At 42.4% G+C, this 23941-nt stretch overlaps 1 protein-coding gene across 4 annotated transcripts in view; it reads right to left on the bottom strand.

Moving 5' to 3' along the window:
• Window positions 1-23941, bottom strand: part of LOC115145305 (cytosolic phospholipase A2-like) — a 60204-nt gene that overhangs the window by 17070 nt on the left and 19193 nt on the right. For 2 of the 4 annotated variants that reach the window (XM_029686776.2, XM_029686775.2), the window contains exons 2-14: window positions 21887-22011; window positions 20901-20982; window positions 20458-20606; window positions 20207-20323; window positions 19728-19765; window positions 16670-16814; window positions 15645-15781; window positions 15225-15447; window positions 14981-15095; window positions 10995-11132; window positions 10730-10819; window positions 9896-9961; window positions 5819-6064 (exon numbers count right to left, since the gene is read on the bottom strand). In XM_029686776.2, the coding sequence (XP_029542636.2) occupies window positions 5819-6064; window positions 9896-9961; window positions 10730-10819; window positions 10995-11132; window positions 14981-15095; window positions 15225-15447; window positions 15645-15781; window positions 16670-16814; window positions 19728-19765; window positions 20207-20323; window positions 20458-20606; window positions 20901-20982; window positions 21887-21919 (1579 nt within the window). In that variant the 5' untranslated portion in view covers window positions 21920-22011. Of the gene's footprint in view, window positions 1-5818; window positions 6065-9895; window positions 9962-10729; window positions 10820-10994; window positions 11133-14980; window positions 15096-15224; window positions 15448-15644; window positions 15782-16669; window positions 16815-19727; window positions 19766-20206; window positions 20324-20457; window positions 20607-20900; window positions 20983-21886; window positions 22795-23941 lie in introns of those variants that run through there. The other 2 variants (XM_029686774.2, XM_029686777.2) reach the window with 2 other exon arrangements.

The raw sequence follows: 23941 nt of genomic DNA, 5'->3' as shown, positions 1-23941 counted from the left end.
GGACTGTATGCGTACCTAACAACCCCGCTTCAGGCTTGGGCAGTGGCTATGGTAAAGACGAAAGGAAGCCACTACAACGTGTGTATTATAGATGGGAGTTAAGAAATTTAAAACACCCTAAACACAAATGGGAGAGGTTGGGGAATAATAACTATTGATATGGTGACAGATGGCCCCGATTCTCCAAGCGGAGCTAGAGGAGTTTAACCTGTTGCGACGAGCAATCCCGTATCCGGGATCTTAAGTATAGCCTCAAGCTCATTAGCATAACGCAACGTTAACTATTCATGAAAATCGCAAATGAAATGAAATAAATATATTGGCTCTCAAGCTTAGCCTTTTGTTAACAACACTGTCATCTCAGATTTTCAAAATATGCTTTTCAACCATAGCAAAACATTTGTGTAAGAGTATTGATAGCTAGCATAGCATTAAGCCTAGCATTCAACAGGCAACATTTTCACAAAAACAAGAAAAGCATTCAAATAAAATAATTTACCTTTGAAGAACTTCGGATGTTTTCAATGAGGAGACTCTCAGTTAGATAGCAAATGTTCAGTTTTTCCAAAAATATTATTTGTGTAGGAGAAATCGCTCCGTTTTGTTCATCACGTTTGGCTGAGAAAACCCCCCGAAAATTCAGTCATTAAAACGCGAACTTTTTTCCAAATTAACTCCATAATATCGACAGAAACATGGCAAACGTTGTTTAGAATCAATCCTCAAGGTGTTTTTCACATATCTATTTGATGATAAGTCACTCGTGGCAGTTTAGTTTCTCCTCTGTTCAAAATAGAAACATGCACGCACCTGGAGATTACGCAACAGTTTCGACGGAGGACACCGAGCGGACACCTGGTAAATGTAGTCTCTTATGGTCAATCTTCCAATGATATGCCTACAAATACGTCACAATGCTGCAGACACCTTGGGGAAACGACAGAAAGTGTAGGCCCATTCCTTGCGCATTCACAGCCATATAAGGAGACATTGGAACAAAGCGCCTCCAAAATCTGGGGCATTTCCTGTTTGAAATGTAATCTTGGTTTCGCCTGTAGCATCAGTTCTGTGGCACTCACAGATAATATCTTTGCAGATTTGGAAACGTCAGAGTGTTTTCTTTCCAAAGTTGTCAATTATATGCATAGTCAAAGCATCTTTTCGTGACAAAATATCTTGTTTAAAACGGGAACGTTTTTCATCCAAAAATGTTAATAGCGCCCCCTAATGCATAACTGGTTATTAATAAAGCCATGGAGGCGTTGAAAGAAGCACACGAGCATTCTACCAATTCGGCTCAAATATGGGGAATTAATAGATGTACTTAGCTACAAAACGACTGGGTACACAAGTTCATTCATAGAATTTGTACTTTGGCTTTGATGGCATGTTTGAAACCTGTGATCAAAACGGCAATTGCGGGGGCTGTGGATGAAATCGAGCAAGATGCTTTGAGAGTGGAATATAACTCCGCTCACTTCTCAGACGTGCGAGGAGTTAATACGGCCAGAGTGTAAGTCACTAACAGTGGCTTCAATGGCCAAAGTAAGTCAAAGAAACATAGCGAAAAAACATCAAAGCATAAGGAGTTAGTCCCACATCTAAAACAGGGAGCTATCAGACTGGAAGAATTAGTGTAGGAATGGAACCTGCTGCATTTGGAGGGAATGCTGCTATGCAAGTGTTTTTTCGGTTCGATCTATAGTGGTTCATACAGTTTATGTGAAGGAAGACATATGAGATCAAGTCGTACCCAACTTTTTAATAGATGCCAGGATCAAATATCACGGACTCCTTAAGAGAAATTGGCTAAATTTGCCACAGGAAAAAGTATTTTGGGTTGAAGAATCTAGGCAGAATGCCAGGGGAATGGATTCTAGAGGTAACAAATTTAAATTATCTGGCCAAATACTCAGAGAGCCTAGTTTTTTTTGATCTCATGAGACATTTTATGTGGTTCTATTATGAAATTGATTTCTAGAATGTACGAAAGCGTGGTGGGGTAACGAGGAATTAGCATTTTTTTTAGTTAGTTCATGAACATTGTGGTGCGGTGGTTATGGAGAATAAATAGTACATGCTAAATAAAAGATAAATAAATTATGGAGTAGGCCATAAACAGAGTTCCAGATAAGTGAGGCCTGTTCATGTGTGTTTTTGACCTATGGTTTACCACACACACACCACCACGCACACACAACTTACAGGTTATGAATATGTGTTAGTGGTGTTGATACTGTGGGATTTATTTTGGATGGGGTCTTTTCAATTCAGTTGTAAATTGGGTATACAGAAGGATGGACATGTTTGGAAGGTTTTGAAATGGTTTCTGAAGGACAGGGAAAGAAAAGGGAGGGGAAATATTTAATTGTGTCAAATGCCTTGTATCCTGACTTTCCGGTGAGCCCTGATCAAACTCACTAGAAATGATAGAAACAGGTGGGCTTGAATTATAAAATGAATGAGAAACACCAGTTTCTACTCTATTTTACCATTACTTTATGAGATACTATTATTTCCTTATGGGGTTATCAAGAGTTGTAATTCTAAGTTGATTAGTAATTCAAATGTGCTTATTTTTGATTTAACATGTTGTTTTTGAATCACGATGTGAATCGTGTTCAAATGGTACTTTGGTACTTGGTACTTTGGTACTTGGGTAAATATACAAATGTACTTTGTTCAATCTGCATATAGAAGGAAAACTATGTTAAATAGGGATGACAGTTACTCCAAATGGATTGTGATATGTGTATTGCTGATTTCCGTTCTGTCTTTGTTTCGATACAAATTTCACCAGATTGGGACTTATGGAGTGTGGGATTCCCCGATGGGTTAGGGTGCTAACTTCCTGATCTGGTAACTCTTCCGAGAGGCTGCCAGTAAAATAAGGGAGTATGAACTAACTTGAAAATGGTTTTAACAGTAACATTATGTTGCTATGCTCTTTGACATTTGTCGTAGAGATAATGTTATTAAAAACTTCTTAGGGCTAGGCGTTCCGGTGAAATTGGAGGGCGAGCAATTCAAATAAATAATCATAAAAAATATGTATATATTAAGGTTAATGTAATAATTTGTCATATAGTCAATGCTTGTCTGGATTTCCTGAAACAGATATGAATTGAACTAAACTGTTGTTCTGATCTGTCCTTTTTTGAGGTTATCATGGAAGGTGCCGTCAGATCGTGTATTGATGCATGGTAGGAATAATTTGACCACAAACAGTGAACCCGTGTGTGAACCTCAAAACCCCTCCATGAATGGCTGAAGAAAGAGCGACAAAAGCATTAAATGCGACAGTGACTTTTAACACTCCAATCTGAGTCCGAGCCAAACCGGAGTAAGGACAGCAGGAGGGCTGAGAGCCCATGTGGAGTGAGCGTGGAGAGAGAACGGCTCAGGTGAGAGACTTGTGTACGTTGGAGAAACGGATGGATATTAGGATATTGAAATCGGGACATTATCAAGGGCCAATCTAATGTGACAGGCAGGAGTTACATGTGCCGTTGGGAAGATGAACTGTAAATGATATCTGAAGAAGACAAGCTAGAATGATAAGTGTACATGATGATAAATGTACTGTGGCAAAATCCTGCACGGAGCCTTCACCGTGCGCTGCCACTTTAAGAGCGCATGAGCAGTAAGGAAGGAGGAAATAAAGAGAGCTCGTTCACCTCTTTGGGGAGGGGCTCTTGGGTGGCGCGACAGTTTGATTGTGTGTGCTGTGCTGCAGAAGTTTTGTTTGTTTTCAGCGCGTGTAGTTTATGAAGTATTTACCTCAATCATCAGTGTGATCGCTCTAGGTCGTGGTTGTTTTAGTTTGGGATGGCGCCCGTTATGGATCGCATGGATTAGTAGCAACCTTGTTGCGAAAATTTAACATACAAACCATCGGACGGTCAGACAGTACACCTGCACGCCTGAAGACCACAGCTAAGATCTCTCTTGTTCTCTTTCTCTTCCCTCTATCGTTCCAGTGCTTTACCCTGCAACAGACTCTCTATTTTTCAAATGCACTTTCCCATTGATGTTCATTAGAGCTGGACTATTATTGCCCTGCCAGAAGTAATTGGGTGGACATTTTAGTTAAAAGGGTGGTTGCTTGCAAGTTGTGTATTGTTGTGTGAACTGTATTGAGGTGAGGTGTACTAATGACATGTGGCCGAGAAGATTGTGGACATTTTTAAGGCCTTTGTTGTGTCTATGAACACCCCCCACATTCATACCCTCTGCACTCCTCCACTGGAAGATAATACATATTATTGCAAATCCTCTGTTGATGACTGGGTTCATTCTTGTATGAAGTTGCTGTTAAATTGCTCTGCCATTATTATTATTATTATTGTATGAGCTATTCTTGTTTGGGGTTACCCCTGTGCTGTGGGTTTATATGGTGTCTATTCTCTTTTCTCTCCACTGGCTATCTGGTAAACAGGCTACACTCTAGGCAGTCTCTTCTGTGATGTGTGTGGGTCTGGTAGTGGTACTCTCTCTATTCTACTATTTTCCTTTCGGCATGGTTAATACCTGCCTGGCGCCCGAACAAAATCTTTCTTTACCCCTCTCTAATAAATACCGCTACAGTACATTCTAACCGGGATGATGTGTGCTAGGTTGAGAGGCTTGAATTCGAGTCATAGACACAACGGACACACTAAGGACTGTCATTCTAAATTTGGGTTGGATCATTTATCAAATGTTGTATTTATGATTCGGATACAGCGAGAGAGAGTTGCTATAAAACTGAGGGGTGGGGGCACTGCTCAAATGTATGAGCCCTAGAGAGGCTCTAGAATCCTTATTCCAGTATCCTCCGACAGGGAGGATATAAGTGAACTCACTGAATGATAGCTTGGGTCAACCATGAAGGTTTTGTTTGCTCTCTTTTGTTTTACCATGTCAATCAGAATTGTTATGTTAAATCGCATCGATACATAGAGATTGCTGGATGATACTGTACAATTAATTGCATACAAGGCTCATAGTCTGTGTTTTGCGATAAAACCCAAGAATGAAAATGAAGGAGAGGGCATGGAGACCAGCATAACATGGGTATAGAACGTAAAGGATGGACGGTTCTTTCTCCAGTTTTAGTCCCATCAAGGGTGGTGTGACATTATTAAACAAGTCCTTTTTTATTTTTCCTTTTTGAGTCAATATGTTTTTAGGTTTCGTGGAACATAAGAGTGATATTTGTTCTAGAGGAGGGAATGATTTATAAGTCATTTCCAAGATTATGTAATGTTGAACAGTATGGAGTTAAGTGTTCAAAACGGGGGACTTTTAGATTCTGGTTAAACTTGGTACATTGTTTCCCTAGAGACATGATACATCAGGAGTAATACTATAGTATCTGAGGAGTGATAGAGACTGGTTTTTACATCAGAAGTTAAATGGTTATCTGTAGGAGCCAGATGGCTTTGTGATGTGCTGGGTAGAGGTGAGGCAGTTAAGGGAGGGCTATAGGTGATAAGGGTGGAGTGCTTTGGATTAGGCATCATGGGGGTTGAGGTCAGGTCACCTTAAGGGAGGAGGAACAGTTTATTACCCCATCACTTTGTCTTCCTGTCGAACCATTGTTATTTTTTTGCTTTTGGCATTTGATTCTTGATGGATTGATCATGTAATGCATTGTTGAGGAGAGTTAGCAAGTAAGCATTTCACTGTACTGTGCACCTGACAAATACACTTAGATTTGATTTGCTTTGCTTTAACTAGAATCTAACAATGGTAATAGACCTGTCATATATCTGGAATCTGGAACCTAGAATGTGTTACATCTAGAACTCCTAGATCTCCAGATTTGACATCTGACCTGTGACAGCGTCAACCTCATCCTCGAAGGAAGCGCAGGAGTTCTGGTACATAAAGTCTCCGAAGGTAGAGAAGGGCATGTTGGTGTTGAGGTTGAGGCCTAGCATGAAGTTATGAACCTTCCCCGCCCGCCCCTCTCGCGTGTTGAGCAAGGAGTCGCCGCTGAAGAGGGAGGTGATCATTCGCTGGACCCAGCTGTTCTGGGCGGTTTCGTACTCATCTTCCGCCCCTGGGTTCTCCTTGCCTCCTGGAGAGGGGAGAGATGGAGAAAAAGAAGGGAGGCAAGGGAGAGGGAAGGGGACAATGTTGATAAAGCGAGGCCACATGGGATGTACAGTAGGATTACAGAATGCATTTGGTGGCTAGAGGTGCTTGATAGGGTTTGATCTTAAATGCACAGTTCCTCGAGGGTCACAGTGTAATTGATCAATCGTTTCGTCTACACGCCCAGGTATAAAAATATTATATACAGTGCATTCGGAAAGTATCAGACCCCTTGACTTTTTCCAGATTTTGTTACATATCACATTTACAAAAGTATTCAGACCCTTTACTCATTACTTTGTTGAAGCACAGTCTCAAGTCTTCTTGGGTATGACGCTACAAGCTTGGCACACCTGGATTTGGAAAGTTTCTCCCATTCTTCTCTGCAGATCCTCTCAAGCTCTGTCAGGTTGGATGGGGAGCGTCGCTGCACAACTATTCTCAGGTCTCTCCAGAGATGTTCGATCCAGTTCAAGTCTGGCTAGGCCACTCAAGGACAATCAGAAACTTGTCCCGAAGCAACTCCTGCGTTTTCTTGGCTGTGTGCTTAGGATCGTTGTTCTGTTGGAAGGTGAACCTTCTCCCAAGTCTCAGGTCCTGAGGAGCAGGTTTTCATCAAGGATGAAAACCTGGATAAGAGCGTCTGCTAAATGACTTAAATGTAAATGTAAAAATGTAAAAGGATCTCTGTACTTTACTCAGTTAAACTTTCCCTTGATCCTGACTAAAACACCCAGTCCCTTGTGCTGAAGAATATCCCCACAGCATGATGCTGCCACCACCATGCTTCACTGTAGGGATGGTGCCATGTTTTCCCCAGCCGTGATGCTTGGTATTCAGGCCAAAGGGTTCAATCTTTGTTTCATCAGACCAGAGAATCTTGTTTCTCATGGTCTGAGAGTCCTTTAGATGCCTTTTGGCAAACTGTCATGTGCCTTTTACTGAAGAGTGGCTTCGGTCTGGCCATTCTACCGCAAAGGCCTGATTAGTTAAGTGAGTTAATAGCACTGGAGGGGAGTTAATGGCATGTTGTTTGTAACACATTTTTTCACTTATTTGGTACATCATGTTGCTGCTGTCGTCTCTTATGACCAAAAATAACTTCTGTACATCAGAACAGCGATTATTCACCTCGAACTGGACAATGATTTTTTTTTAACGAGTCCAACGTGAAGGATATACTGCTTTCTCGGGAATGGGCCCAAATCCCTGCCATTGTCGGAAAAAAAGACAGAGAAAAAGGGGGCGGCGGTCAGGCTTCATTCTGAGAATTCGTAGGCGCGTGAGTAAACTTCCACTACCATCCGTTCTCTTGACCATTGTGCAATCATTGGAAAACTAAATGGATGATATATGGTCAAGACTATCCTACCAACGGGACATTAACAACGGTAATATCTTGGTCGTTTAATAAGGAAATAAGGAAATTTTCTTGACTAAATGTACATTTTGTCACAAGTGCTATTTAAGCACTCGTGGAAACCGGGGCGTTACATTCTTTTGTCGTAATGTGTGCTCACGTGGGTGTGAGCATTCTGCAGCAATATATGCCATACCATCTGGTTTGCGCTTAGTGGGACTATCATTTGTTTTTCAACAGGACAATTATCCAAAACACACCTCCAGGCTGTGCAAGGGCTATTTGACCAAGAAGGAGAGTGACAGTGCTGCAACAGATGACCTGGCCTCCACAATCACCCAACCTGATTTAGGATGAGTTGGACCGCAGAGTAAAGGAAAAGAAGCCAACAAGTGCTCAGCATATGTGGGAACTCCTTCAAGACTGTCAGATGATCATTCCAGGTGAGCTGGTAAATAACAAGGGTGTGCAAAGCTGTCATCAAGGCAAAGGGTGGCTACTTTGAAGAATTTTAAATATAAAATATATTTTGATTTGTTTAACCATTTTGTTTGGTTACTACATGATTCCATATGTGGTATTTCATAGTTTATGTCTTCACTATTATTTTACAATGTAGAAAATATTGAAAATAAAGAAAAACCCTTGAATGAGTAGGTGTGTCCAAACCTTTGACTGTGTTAGGTTGTAATTATCAGAGTAAGAATTCGACGGACACTATGAAAGCTTAAACCAAGTTTATTCTTCCCAAGGAGTCGAACAGCTGAACCGACAAAAAATGTTTCCAATAGCGGTGGTATATGTATCCCACTTTGGGTGGTCTCCTCCTTCTCGCTAAACATTGTATCTTTATTGCTAGGCAGGAAACTAAGTGATACGGGCAATAACGTTTTCCTTCTCCCTTAACGTGACCCGACCTTGGCCCCCTTCATCACTAATACATGACTCTCTTCCCTTATCAATGCCTGCCACATATGATCGTTTTCCCAACACTCACTACATTCTAAGCTTAATTGCACCCACCATATACCTTCCTCCTACAGTTGACCATTAAATCCACTTCAATGACTGTAGATGAAGGGGAGGAGACAGATTAAATAAGGATTTTTAAGCCATGAGGCAATTGAGACATGGGTTGGGTATGTTTACCATTGAGAGGGTGAATGGGCAATACAAAATATTTAAGTGCCTTTGAATGGGGTATGGTAGTAGGTGCCAGGCGCACCAGTTTGTGTCAAGAACTGCAATGCTACTGGGTTTTTCACACTCAACAGTTTCCCATGTGTATCAAGAATATGCCACCACCCAAAGGACATCCAGCCAAATTGACCCAACTGTGGGAAGCATTGGGCCAGCATCCCTGTGGAACGCTTTTGACATCTTGCTTTGATGAATTGAGGCTGTTCTGAGGTCACAAAGGGGGAGGGGTGCAACTCGATATTAGGAAGGTGTCCTTAATGTTTTTAACACTCAGTGTATATAGGTTGTTTGTCATGAAAGATGGTCTCTCTAGTTCTATCGATCTTTGAGTGATTAGGGGAAAAAAATTAAGTGTTACTTTCGTCCCAGTTCTTCCCTACATGCACGACTAGGGTTGGGCGATACTACCATAGCATCGTCTATCAACGATAATCGACTGCCGTCGCTGATGGTGACAACATTGTGATGTGACAGACAATGGTTTAGCCTATTTTAACTATATAGCCAACTATACAGAACGAGAGGAAAATAGAAAGAGAGGAATGCTAGAGAGGACTATAAGGCCAGACAGAGCAGAGAATTCCACCAAAGCAGCACAATGTCCAGTCAGAAAATAGCCTATTGTTTCTCTCTCTGTCAGATGCATGGGCATTAGGCAATAGCCTAAACCTAATTTTGTTTTATAATGGACACTCCTTTAACTATCTAGTGTCAAGCCGTTTAAAGTAATGTAGCCTGTATTCCCTTCGATAGGCTATGAATATGACCGACGGCTACACTTCCATTGTTTTATACGTGTCTTTCTCCCAATCAAACAATAGATGGAACAGAGTTCCATCTCCAAAGGTTATTTATAGCCTAAAAACGTCAGGTATTCGAGCATGTCGTGATATTCAAAAATAACAAGAATGAAAGTCTATAGCCTCAGCCTAGGCATATTCTATTCTCAATCACAGCTTTATGAGAGATAGAACAAACAAGATGATTTATTTTCTATTATTTTATGAGGCAAATAAAGCAATTATTATCCAGTTCTGAAGATGGTAGACTGCTTCTATCCAGCCCATGATGTAGCCCATTAACCTAGCTCACTATGTTGAGAGCCTGTTCCTCATCAGACAGTCACTGCAGCCTCAAGGCTGTGACTTCCCCTGAACAGTTTGAATGTGTTAAAATAATGTAGACCACACAATTATTCAGGTTTCTGTGTATTTCGTATGAATCATTATGCATCATGGATATTGCAGTTCTCACCTTTCCAAGGCCTCTCGTCATTATCTAGTCTGTCCTCCCCCACAATGTGTTGAGGCTTTAACTGTTCTGCAGGAAAAGACAAGGACATCTTCTTTAAATCACACTTTCACTCATATCCAAGTCTTCACTCCATCTCAAACAGAGGTTATCATAGCATGACATGTATCGCTTACATTAGGCTGTCCAATTAACTTTCAATTGTTTAGGCCCTACCTTTTTATAAACTCATTTGCAACAATGGCTTACATAGCAAACACAAAACAATTGGCATTTATTGGAATGGGTGTAGGTGTACCTGCTTGCAGATGCAGTGAGTCCAACATGTGCAACACACGCGAAAAAGGTCAAATCAAACACCAACAGCCCATAAAACAAACTTAAAAAGCAGTTCTAAATAATGACAGGAAGCTGAACATTATCTTTGTTTGGACCAAAAGGGAATCACACTCACATCTGTGAGCTGGCGTCACATTCATCGGCGTTCACAAAGAGTCAGTACGTAATAAAAATAAAACAGACTACAATGGGAGGTGCAGTTGACTTGTGTTGTGCAAAGCAGATCCAACACATTGGATTGGGACTATGCGCTAACACAACACATAGGAACTAAGCCTTTGGGCTAAGCACAGCCATTGTCTTCAGGTCTATATGCTGCAATGTATGAGATTCACTGTGAGTAGATACAAGACAAGTGTGTGTGCTGTACTGACTGTAGAGGAGACCATGATGTGGTACTTTATCTGTACAGGGTGCATGACTTCATTTGAATCAGAGATCAGACCAGAGGTCAGGGTTAGGATTGGGGTTATAAGACAAGTGTGTGTGGTTTCTTACCGAGCTCTTCCTCCATGGTGCTCCCCCCGACAGTGTCTTTGACACCCAGCACTCTGTTGAAGAGGATGGAGAAGGCACTCCCCCAAACCCCTGGAGAGCGATAAACCCACTAGATCAACATCAATATCATGTGATGACTTATGAATATCATGTTTGATGATAGCTTATCATGTGAAGAATCGCTTTAGGAAGTCCTATGCAGAAGTGCCAGCAATATTCTGTTGTTTGTGTATGTATGTGTGTGTCTATGTGTGGGGTTTCTTACCCATAAGGAAATGTAGTGGGTTCTCTTCATACTGCTTCACAGTGATTCCCATGAAGAACTTGCTTCCAAAAAGATCAGGGGTCATGAATGTTCCGTACTTTGCCATTCCAATCTCATACGGGCTGAACTCCACCCAGTCTGTCAAAAAAATGGTTAAATAAAATAATAACATCCATTGATAAAAACCAATCCGTGTATGTAACTAACTAACTCTTTAATTAGGGGAGCACACTGTAAGTGCAATGTAATTGGGAAAATGTGTATATCCTGCAGTAAATACAGTGCCTTGCGAAAGTATTTGGCCCCCTTGAACTTTGCGACCTTTTGCCACATTTCAGGCTTCAAACATAAAGATATAAATGTATTTTTTGTGAAGAATCAACAACAAGTGGGACACAATCATGAAGTGGAACGACATTTATTGGATATTTCAAACTTTTTTAACAATTCAAAAACTGAAAAATTGGGCGTGCAAAATTATTCAGCCCCTTTACTTTCAGTGCAGCAAACTCTCTCCAGAAGTTCAGTGAGGATCTCTGAATGATCCAATGTTGACCTAAATGACTAATGATGATAAATACAATCCACCTGTGTGTAATCAAGTCTCCGTATAAATGCACCTGCACTGTGATAGTCTCAGAGGTCCGTTAAAAGCGCAGAGAGCATCATGAAGAACAAGGAACACACCAGGCAGGTCCGAGATACTGTTGTGAAGAAGTTTAAAGCCGGATTTGGATACAAAAAGATTTCCCAAGCTTTAAACATCCCAAGGAGCACTGTGCAAGCGATACTATTGAAATGGAAGGAGTATCAGACCACTGTAAATCTACCAAGACCTGGCCGTCCCTCTAAACTTTCAGCTCATACAAGGAAGACTGATCAGAGATGCAGCCAAGAGGCCCATGATCACTCTGGATGAACTGCAGAGATCTACAGCTGAGGTGGGAGACTCTGTCCATAGGACAACAATCAGTCGTATATTGCACAAATCTGGCCTTTATGGAAGAGTGGCAAGAAGAAAGCCATTTCTTAAAGATATCCATAAAAGTTTTGTTTAAAGTTTGCCACAAGCCACCTGGGAGACACACCAAACATGTGGAAGAAGGTGCTCTGGTCAGATGAAACCAAAATTGAACTTTTTGGCAACAATGCAAAACGTTATGTTTGGCGTAAAAGCAACACAGCTATCACCCTGAACACACCATCCCCACTGTCAAACATGGTGGTGGCAGCATCATGGTTTGGGCCTGCTTTTCTTCAGCAGGGACAGGGAAGATGGTTAAAATTGATGGGAAGATGGATGGAGCCAAATACAGGACCATTCTGGAAGAAAACTTGATGGAGTCTGCAAAAGACCTGAGACTGGGACGGAGATTTGTCTTCCAACAAGACAATGATCCAAAACATAAAGCAAAATCTACAATGGAATGGTTCAAAAATAAACATATCCAGGTGTTAGAATGGCCAAGTCAAAGTCCAGACCTGAATCCAATCGAGAATCTGTGGAAAGAACTGAAAACTGCTGTTCACAAATGCTCTCCATCCAACCTCACTGAGCTCGAGCTGTTTTGCAAGGAGGAATGGGAAAACATTTCAGTCTCTCGATGTGCAAAACTGATAGAGACATACCCCAAGCGACTTACAGCTGTAATCGCAGCAAAAGGTGGCGCTACAAAGTATTATCTTAAGGGGGCTGAATAATTTTGCACGCCCAATTTTTCCGTTTTTGATTTGTTAAAAAAGTTTGAAATATCCAATAAATGTCGTTCCACTTCATGATTGTGTCCCACTTGTTGTTGATTCTTCACAAAAAAATACAGTTTTATATCTTTATGTTTGAAGCCTGAAATGTGGCAAAAGGTCGCAAAGATCAAGGGGGCCGAATACTTTCGCAAGGCACTGTATGTGTATGTTTTTGTTATGGAAAAAGGGTAGCCCAGGTTTACAGTAACGGTGCAGGCCAGAAGCAACTGTCATTATGACCTCCATTACTGGAACCAGGTGACAGGGGGTATATGCCCTACCTGACTCTAGTGACACAACAACACCCACACATATAATTGTAAGGCACAACACAACACACTGTTCACACACGATAAGTCTGACAAGAGTTCCTCAGAATGACAACATCACCTTTCAGCCTATCATTGGTCCTGGATTAAGGAGTATAATGTTATTACCGTATTGTAAGTTATGTGGTGTTATTTTTTGCCTTTCTCTGGAGTAGTTGTGACAGCGTTACCTTGTCACATCAGAGATAAAAGGTGGGGGATTTACAGTAAAACAAAAAAGTTAATGACTAACCGATTTAATATTCTATTCCAGCTAATCTGTAAAATACACTGGAACACCAACATTAATTTGCATGAATATTATTACAAATATGTTGGTCACAGTACCAATGACTCAGCATACAGTAATGGACTCAGTCACCCTAACACGGGATTGGTTTCCCCTAAGGACTGTTTTGCGGTCCGTTTTACATGTCGTGCCATTATGAGTCAAGTTAAAATTTGAGAAAGATCCTAAATCAGGACTAGGGGCGTACCACAACCACATTGACCCCTACATAACATTGCCCTTCCACATTGTACTACACCTACTAGTGATGGGGGGAATCTATATAGTTACATATCAGGATTTTATTTTTGATGATATGTCATTTTGACAATATCACTATTATTTTTGAGCTAGTTGGCTGTGCCTGCCCCCATTTCCTTCATAGCTTGTTCTCCATCTCCTTTTTAAATAGGCAGTCAATTTGTTTTCAGCACATTTATTTCCATGACTAATCAAAACATGTTTTCTCACGGCTCTCTCTTTTCCCTCTGCAGCAGACATATGGGGAGCCATATGTTTGGAACATCGAATCGCTAATAAAATCACAGTATCGAATCGCAATACATATAGAATTGTGAGAATCAGTATCTTGATAATATCGTGAGGTCCCTGGCAATTCCCAGCACTAACACATCGTTGATGTTCCTTCTCACACTACAGCACTAGAACGACAAGAATGCCTGGGGTCAATATGTCGATAGCTTCATTCATTGTATTGGAATAACATTGTTTGCGCAATCCTTGGTTCGTCAGTTCCTCCTTACCTTCAGTAACAGAGACTGTTTCAGATCTGCAAATTGTTCAGACCCGTGTCATTATTCATTTGTTTAAAAGGAATGGGACAAACTTCACCAGCGCTGGCCATATGCACAGTGGCTATCTGCAGTACATTGATGGATGACTCTCTCAAAGCAACATTTGAATATTAGCCAACCATGACACATCAGTGTGTGTGAAAGGAGTGCTCCAAGCAAATGTAGAGAATGGAAATTTGCATGCGGGAGAGATTATCGGACCATCTCTGATTACTCATAATGCAAAAGGCATACACATATTCATTGTACTAGAGATCCAAAGACACACACACACACACACTTCAGAACTTGAATCGTCCATTCCAACTACATGCCCAATACTGCGGACACACTCGCACTACGTGCATGACACAGGCGGCTGGTGGTATGTTAATTGGGGAGGACGGGCTCATTGTAATTGCTAGAACAGAATAATTGGAATGGTATCAAATACATCAAAGAGTTTGAGTTTGATACCTTTCCATTCACTCCATCCCAGCCATTATTATGAGTGGTCTTCCTCTCACCAGCCTCCTGTGGTACATGAACGCCTACTGAAATGATACGCTTCATTGAAAAACTGAGAACGGAGGAGAGCCTCAGAGCCACACTGACCTTGTGATCTACAGTAATACACACAGACCCACACCACACACACAAACAAATGTTAACACACCATTATGAATGTAAATCAGTGAGGTAAAGGCAATAACAGGGGCTCATCACGCTCTCCTCCCCCTCTTACGCAGGTCTACTCAAACTGACAACAGTGATTGTTGCGTAACCATTGTGTGAACAAACACAGACCACCCACACAGACACACACACACACACACACACACGCTCACTGACCTGCGAACATGAGCTCGGACACGTCTGGTTTGACGTGCAGACAGGTGAACAGAGGGAGAGGACACTGGCCCTCGTTCACCTTCTCCTGCAACTCACTCAGCTTTGTGTCCATCCTCTGATGAAAACAGAGAAAGATTGGGTTATAGTCAGTTTAGTTTCATCCTCTTGAAGACAGAGAGAGCGCGAAAGATGGGTGAAATAATGCAGTAACAACAAAAACAGGTGTGTGCGGTTCTCCTCTCACAGCAGGGATGAGTGTCTCTCCGATGAGCATGCCGAAGATGTCAGTGAAGGTGACGGGCTGTCCGTTGGCCTTCTTGCTCCACAGAGACTGGATGTAGTTGGTGATGTGCTGGGGCAATAGCAGTCTCAGAGGGTTACTGCTCACTCTTTTCATCAGCTCCGCGTTGATCTCCTTAGGACCCTTAGAGGGGAACTCTGGGTGAGAGAACAGGGTCGACATGTACCTGCGGGAGGGACGGAGATAAGGAGGGAGGGAGAGGGAAAGAGATAGTGAGGGAGGAAGGGAGGCATGAGAACACACAGTCCTCCATCTAAAAACATTAAATTGTGGTGCAGAGGTAGATGGGTAGATACTGTAGGAGAAAAGAGGAGTGGGAGGGAGGGAGAGAGCATGGTAGAAACAGATGAATAGTTGACTGACCAGGTGGATCCAGAGAGGCCAGCAATGTAGGTGGCACAGTCCAGGACCCCAGACTCATACAGGCCCTTCATAACCCCAGAGAAGCCCACCATGGCCCTGAAGCCTCCCCCTGAGCCCACTATTGCGATCACCGGCACCTGCACAGACAGACAATGACAGCCACAGACAGGAAGAGATTGGAAAGGATTCGGATGCCTGTCATAACATGACTCCTTGAGATTCATAGCAGCTCAACTGTTAGTAAGCCCTACTTCCTGATGTTACGTTCGTCAGTCTACAGTAGATGACTGTTGTTGCCTCACTCTACTTGCTGATGTTCCTGGGTCTCTTTCCGCCTCTGCACTGACTTCTCTGAACTAGAACCACAGTCATTTTCAAAAAAATATTATAACCCACTCTGACACAACAACTGCACTTCACGGAGTTGTGAAATGTTCTAGTATTTACTAGCCTCAATGGGAATGCGGTGTGGCAGCTCAGAAGTTCTGCAACAACACTTTTATGTGGTGGATTATTATCTCATTATGGCTGGTAGTTTCCGGATCATCCGAGAACACAGGCAGGCAGTGAGAGGTGTCGGATAGAGGCTACAACCAGGAGGACAGGGCCAAATGTCAGCTGCCTCTGAACCAGCCTTCAGAGCATTCGGTGTGAGAGGACGTTAGGGCCTATAAAATGATCATGTTTGAATACTAAGAGACCTGTGGATGTGGTGTACGTGTTCTTGCATGTAAAAAGTGGTGCCGTTGGCTAATATTGTCTCGTCTATGAACTTGACCACTATATGCTCAGTAATGCTGCAGAGTAAGCCCCCTTCTATGGCAATAAATGCGTTAGTTAGGTAATGTCTATTTTATTGCCCGTTCATTTTGAAATGGTTACCCTGCAATGCATCCTAATACATGAGGTTTCACATGTAAAACACTGCATTTGACTGTAAGTCAAAAACTGATTTAAAAAAGAACACTGTGGCTGGCAGTAGGCCGCTTTGCAAGCCTGGGCCCACAGTACTCAGGTATGCACACCTCCTGAGGGGTGCTGGGGAGGAAGCGGGGCTTTTCCATGTCCAGCAGCTTCTTGATGCCCAGCATCACCCTCTCTCTGCGGGCCCGTCTGAATAGTTTCTCCTTGTCACACAGGGTCAGGCTGAACCGCAGGTCCAGGTTCGCACTGCATGGGGACACAGAGACAAGATAAGGTTATAACCCTGCATATGGCCATCATAAGCAAGACAAAATGTTTATCAAATAAATAGGTCCCACTTTATTTGGATAGTCCGGATTTTCATACTACGAATAAACTATTTGTTGATAAGCAACTGCTTGCTAAGGTTACGGTTAGGTTAAGAATACCCCTAACCATAACTAGGGTTAGAGTTTGTAGATAGTTGAAATGTTACTGATAGTATGTAGAGCATCTACAGACTATCCAAATAAAGTGTTACCAATAAATATTTGTCATATTGGACCAATGTAATAACTTACTATCAATTTAGATTGTTAGAGTGCTCAGTTGAATGTGTCCCACTAGCAAAAGCCTGTTTGTGGGGTCAGGGAGTTTAGGATGTGTGTGTTGTTGAGTGAAATGAAGTAAGATTAGTTTAGAAGACCTACAATAATAAGCATAAACGAAAGCAGACAAAACACATTCACACTTATGTCATTACATTTCGACAACTGCTTTAAAAACATCACGTTTTCCCATATGGAGACAGACAGACATCTCTGTATTCTCTTTAGTCAGCCATGATGATTGATTTTATGTTCTGTAGTTTAGCCAGCCATGACTGAAGTTAACTTAGGCTCCAGATGTGATTAGATCTGGCTCCAAGTTGGTCTGGTCTGAGATAGACCTCCAGAGACGAACACACACAAGACCTCCGACCTCCCACCTCCGCATTACTGAGACTACAATCATGCCAAGCATGTCCTCCCCTTCACCTAAAATAACAGTCTGGTTAGAGCATTGGGGCGGTAACCGAAAGGTCGCTGGTTTGAATACCCGTGCAGACAAGGTGAAAAATCTGTCTATGGGCCCTTGATCAAGGCATTTAACCCTGATTTGTTCCAGGGGCGATGCACTACTATCGCTGACCCTGTAAAACAACACATTCCAGAGTATATGAAAATAATATATATATATTTATTTTTTCAACAGTCCAGTACATCTTAGCCATGTGTTTACTGAAAACAGTTACAGTTGTTAAAAAAGGAATAGAAATAAATATGGTGGCTCCCATTGCCCTGGAAGAAGTGGTGTTCATTGATATCGCTCTTATTAAACAAGCTATACTTTGGCCCAAACAATCTATTTAGCGCAAAATTGACAAACAACTCAACTGGGGAAATGAAATGGCACCCCCAGCCTCCAATATTTAACAATAATGCCTTGCGATCTGGAGGATGGCCTTTCACGTCGCCTCAATGGTCCAAGTGTGGTATCCGTACCCTTTGCGATATCATGGAGAGTAATGGTTTGAGGATATTCCAAGATCTGAAAGAAGCATTTATATTACCAGGTAACTCTTTTTTTTCTTATTATTTATCTCCAACTTAGGTCAGCTGTTCTGGTTTACGGGGTTCCATGGGGAACCCAGCTGTCGATTCAACCAATGGATGGAATTTGTAAACAGATTATCTGGTCTCACCAAAGGACTAATCTCGGTAATATTTCAACAACTTTTGGAAAGCTCGCCATCAAAAAAAGTACGGCCCACAGATCTAAATGTAACTGAATCGTCCTTTTTACTGGAGCAGAATATGGAAAAAAATGACAATGAAGATGTGTGAAGAGGGGGGCTAGGAGGGGTGGGAAACATGGTTTCTGGTAGGGGAGGGAGAATTCATACAGAATATTACTTAAAAACTGCTGATGCTGTTCTTTGTCTCTGTGTGCACTTCTCAGATGTCTTTGTTTGAGTGGTAGCCCACATGTACAGGAAGGTGGTACCCACATGTACAGGAAGGTGGTACCCACATGTACAGGAAGGTGAGTGGTAGCCCACATGTACAGGAAGGTGAGTGGTAGCCCACATGTACAGGAAGGTGAGTGGTAGCCCACATGTACAGGAAGGTGGTACCCACATGTACAGGAAGGTGGTAGCCCACATGTACAGGAAGGTGAGTGGTAGCCCACATGTACAGGAAGGTGAGTGGTAGCCCACATGTACAGGAAGGTGAGTGGTAGCCCACATGTACAGGAAGGTGAGTGGTAGCCCACATGTACAGGAAGGTGAGTGGTAGCCCACATGTACAGGAAGGTGGTACCCACATGTACAGGAAGGTGAGTGGTAGCCCACATGTACAGGAAGGTGGTACCCACATGTACAGGAAGGTGAGTGGTAGCCCACATGTACAGGAAGGTGAGTGGTACCCACATGTACAGGAAGGTGAGTGGTACCCACATGTACAGGAAGGTGAGTGGTAGCCCACATGTACAGGAAGGTGAGTGGTAGCCCACATGTACAGGAAGGTGAGTGGTAGCCCACATGTACAGGAAGGTGAGTGGTAGCCCACATGTACAGGAAGGTGAGTGGTAGCCCACATGTACAGGAAGGTGGTACCCCACATGTACAGGAAGGTGGTACCCACATGTACAGGAAGGTGGTACCCACATGTACAGGAAGGTGGTACCCACATGTACAGGAAGGTGGTACCCACATGTACAGGAAGGTGGTACCCACATGTACAGGAAGGTGGTACCCACATGTACAGGAAGGTGGTACCCACATGTACAGGAAGGTGGTACCCACATGTACAGGAAGGTGGTACCCACATGTACAGGAAGGTGGTACCCACATGTACAGGAAGGTGGTACCCACATGTACAGGAAGGTGGTACCTGTAAACCCATTCTGAAAATGGACAACCTAAATAAAAAGCTGGTCATCAAAAAAAATTAACATTTATTTTCAAGAGTTTTGTACTAAAACACAATGGTGTCGTTCACATAGCTTGAGGTGAATTCCTGCTTTGTTTAAGCTGACCACAGTAAGAGTAGCTGCTGCTTCTGCAAAAGCTAAATGGGGTTCAAAATAAATAAAACAGACAGATGAGGAGGGGAGTGTTAATGGAAGTACACGTACCAGACCTCCAGGGCCATCTCTAAGTACACATTGGTTGCCTGTCAAAACAACACAAAAGACTCCGTGGTTATTGTAGAAGAGAAAACATTGATTCATCCGTCAACAGCCTGGGATAAAACAGAACAAAAAAGCAATCTGTCAACAGCAAAACACCCTGGGATACAGTACAACATTCACAAGGAGAGGGGATGAGAAACACTGTAGGAGGATGAGGGTAATTTGAGGAGAGAGATGCAGATGGGTAAGCTACAGTAAAGGAAGAGGAAGAGTGGATGAAGAGGGATAGATAGAGGGTGAGAGAAGAGAAAGGAGAGGGATATTCAGTAAGAGGTAGAAGGAGAAGAGAGGAAAACCTCACTGCCATAGATGAGTCAACATCACTCAACAGACAATCATATTTGTGTGAGCTAATGTCGTTCAGGCACAAGCTTTCCTTCAGAATACTCTACAGACAGACAGTGAAAGTACAGAGGTCTTACTTTGCCGATGAGGAAAGGCACCGTCTCTGTGTGGCCAGTTTTCAACATCTTGGAGATGTTGTACGATGCAGACCCAAGCTTCTCGTCCATCACGTAATTGGCGTCCATTAATGTTATCTGATTGAGTACAGCACCAACCAACAAGCTTAAGGCTTCAGCTTCCACATCTTGACCTGACTGGGAGTTCAGTTGATTTGACTTAAATTAAACTGTGCTGATCTGAGTTGAACTGACACGGTTCCATCGCTCACCTCTAGAACATTGTCCTGGTTTGGGTCCAGTATGAAGTCAAAGGTCTCATTCCATTCTGGGTGGATGTCGTTGTCTATGTGCCTTGTTCGTTTCCTGCTCTCAGGGGTGGTGGGAATGAACAGCTCCACATAGGGGTCAGGAGTGTCCACTGCAGACACAAACACACAAATGCATGCGTTACATACAGTACACACATTTACATACAAGCTAACATAGAATATATTGTTATTACATAGCTATAAGAGCAAGTTAATATGAAGTGTTTGAATATTCTGCCAGGTCTTGAGTATTTGGAATAATTACATTTCACGACACAATATAAATTATTTGCTTTTACATACATAAATGACAACTCCCTGTGAAATGTTTTTATGTTGGGGAATTTGTGATTGTTAACATGTGAACTATGAGCATGTGGAATAACAGGTGTTGTCAGACTCACACAGGTCACCCAGTGCTCCCTTAGTGACATTCTTAGCTCGCACCACTGTTACTCTGAACTTGTGAGAGAACTGCTGCTCCACCTGCACACAAACATCAACGGAAACATAGCCTGTGAGCAAGGACACACTCACCAGACATGCACAGATCTATCACACTTGAACTCCAACAACTGCCTAGAACTACTTAGGGACCGTGTGTACGATATTAACTGTGCTTTTTGTCTAAACCTAGGCTTAGATACAACCATGTGATACAAGAGGTGTCAAGGTGAGGTGTGAGTCCTATCCCTTTTCTTTAAGATTATCAGAGCTCCCTTACCCCAACTAAGGGGCAGCCGCTGGTCTTTTTTGTTACCTTGCTATTGTTTCGCAGTCATTTGTAAACATAAGGCATGATGTAATTTTGTCTTATCACCATTCCTCTTGTAGTGAATCTGTGGATCTGTTAGTCTTCACTACAGTGTAACAGTGATGAGTGAGGAGTGAACAGCAGGCACAGACTTTCACTGGGAACTAGACTGCCATGGTGGGGCTACAGAAAAGTGGCATATCTCCTAGTCAAGCCAGTTGGGCGCCTTCTTCATATAAAAATGGTTTTTATTTGTGTTCTCTTTATTGAAATAGAAAGGTCACAAATGAGAAGAGCAGACAGCTAGGTAGAGTAATACATATATGAAGGTGGAAGCAGGGTTTGAACCCATGCCTCACAAGGGACAATGTGTGGTCTTGAGTCAGCAGCACTACCACTAGACCAGACTCCAGCAGGGTGTCTTCTTTATCCTACCATGATATATAGTATGACGAGAAACATGCAGTGCTGCTCACTAATGTGCTGATAGAGTGAGACAGAAAACAGATAAGAGGTTTTCAACTGAAGTTATACTGCTGTTTATTTCCTCAACAGGGTCTGAGCTTACACACAAGTCAATGCAGTGGGTTCCCCCTGCCATAGCTTTTGAATGCAAGTGGACATGTGTGTACTTACAATAATGTACTGGTAGGGGTCAATGGAAGACATTGTTGGCTGGTTGGTGTTACCCTCTTGTCCAGTCTCCAGTGTCCTTGAACTCAGGAAGATCCTACAGTGATACTGGGTACCATCTACAGACTCTGGGGACACACAGAGCATCATAATGTAAGGCAGGGGTACTCAACTCCTATTTGAGAAGGTCCAGTGACACATATTTACTACGTGGCAAAGTTCCGGATGGATATCGTCCTTTATTGGTGCAGTGGTACAGGATAGTAACAAACATAGTCGTCTACGACTTAGGAAACATGTTGCCATCTAACATGTACATTAAATACATTAAATGAGACTAAGAATTTGAATTAATTAGAACTTATTTCAAATGTAAACATGTGCAACATCCAATTTCTTTTGGAAAGTCTTTTGGAAAATTTTATATTTCAGATTTTGAAATTAGCCATCCTTTGCCTTGATGACAGCTTTGCACACTTAACATTCTCTCATCCAGCTTAATGGAGGTAGTCGGCTGGAATGCAATTCAATTAACAGATGTGCATTTGAGCCAATCAGTTGTGTTATGACAAGGTATGGGTGGTGTACAGAAGAGAGCACTATTTGGTAAAAGACCAAGTCCATACTATGGCAAGAACAGCTCAAATAAGCAAAGAGAAACGACATCCTATCATCACTTTTAAGACATGAATGTCAGTCAATGCTGAACATTTCATGAACTTTGAAAGTTTATTCAAGTGTAGTCGCAAAAACCATCAAGCGCTATGATGAAACTGCCTCTCATGAGGACCGCCACAAGAAAGGGAGACCCAGAGTTACCTCTGCTGCAGAGGATAAGTTCATTACAGTTACCAGCCTCAGAAATTGCAGCCCAAATAAATGCTTCATAGAGTTCAAGTAACAGACACATCTCAACATCAACTGTTCAGAGGAGACTGCGTGAATCAGGCCTTTATGGTTGAATTGCTGCAAAGAAACCACTACTAAAGGACACCAATAATAAGAAGAGACTTGCTTGGGCCAAGAAACCCAAGCAATGGACATTAGACCGGTGGAAATCTGGTCTGATGAGTCCAAATTTGAGATTTTTGGTTCCGACTGCCGTGTCTTTGTGAGATGCAGAGTAGGTGAACGGATGATCTCCACATATGTGGTTCCCACCGTGAAGCGTGGAGGAGGAGGTGTGATGGTGTGGGGGTGCTTTGCTGGTGACACAATCAGTGATTTATTTAGAATTCAAGGCACATTTAAACAGCATGGTTATCACAGCATTCTGCAGTGATACGTCATCCCATCTGGTTTGCGCTTAGTGGGACTATCATTTGTTTTTCAACAGGACAATGACCCAACACACCTCCAGGCTGTGTAAGGACTATTTGACTAAGAAGGAGAGTGATGGAGTGCTGCATCAGATGACCTGGCCTCCACAATCACCCAACCTCAACCCAATTGAAATGGTTTGGGATGAGTTGGACCGCAGAGTAAAGGAAAAGCAGCCAACAAGTGCACAGCATATGTGGGAACTCCTTCAAGAATGTTGGAAAATCATTCCAGGTGAAGCTGGATGAGAGAATGAAAAGAGTGTGCATCAAGGCAAAGGGTGGCTACTTTGAAGCATCTCAAATATAAAATATATTTTAATTTGTTTAACACTTCTTTGGTTATTACATGGTTCCATGTGTTATTCTATAGTTGTGATGTCTTCACTATTATTCTCCTCTGTAGAAAATAGTGCAAAATAAAGAAAAACCCTTGAATGAGTAGGTGTGTCCAAACCATTGACTGGTACTACATATCTTCTTCCCGTGTGTGTGCTTCTAAATTGGTTAAGACCAACAGCTCCTCACATAATTTCTCTTTGTTTCGTTATCAAATTTGACCCGTCTCTGAGTCCGGAACCCTGACCGCGGTCCACAAGTTGAGTTTGGCTGATGTAAGGGATGCTGTGGTAGCATCGAGACTGGTGACGCACAGAGAATCATCATGTAAGGCAGTATTCAAACCTTTTCTGCGGGGACCCATTCTTTTCACAATAATTTCTTGCGACCCCACCCCACC

Source organism: Oncorhynchus nerka, linkage group LG17 (assembly GCF_034236695.1).
Source record: "Oncorhynchus nerka isolate Pitt River linkage group LG17, Oner_Uvic_2.0, whole genome shotgun sequence".
Classification (NCBI taxonomy): domain Eukaryota; kingdom Metazoa; phylum Chordata; class Actinopteri; order Salmoniformes; family Salmonidae; genus Oncorhynchus; species Oncorhynchus nerka.
Note: the sequence above shows the minus strand (reverse complement) of the source record. Positions and strands in the feature narration are given on the sequence as shown.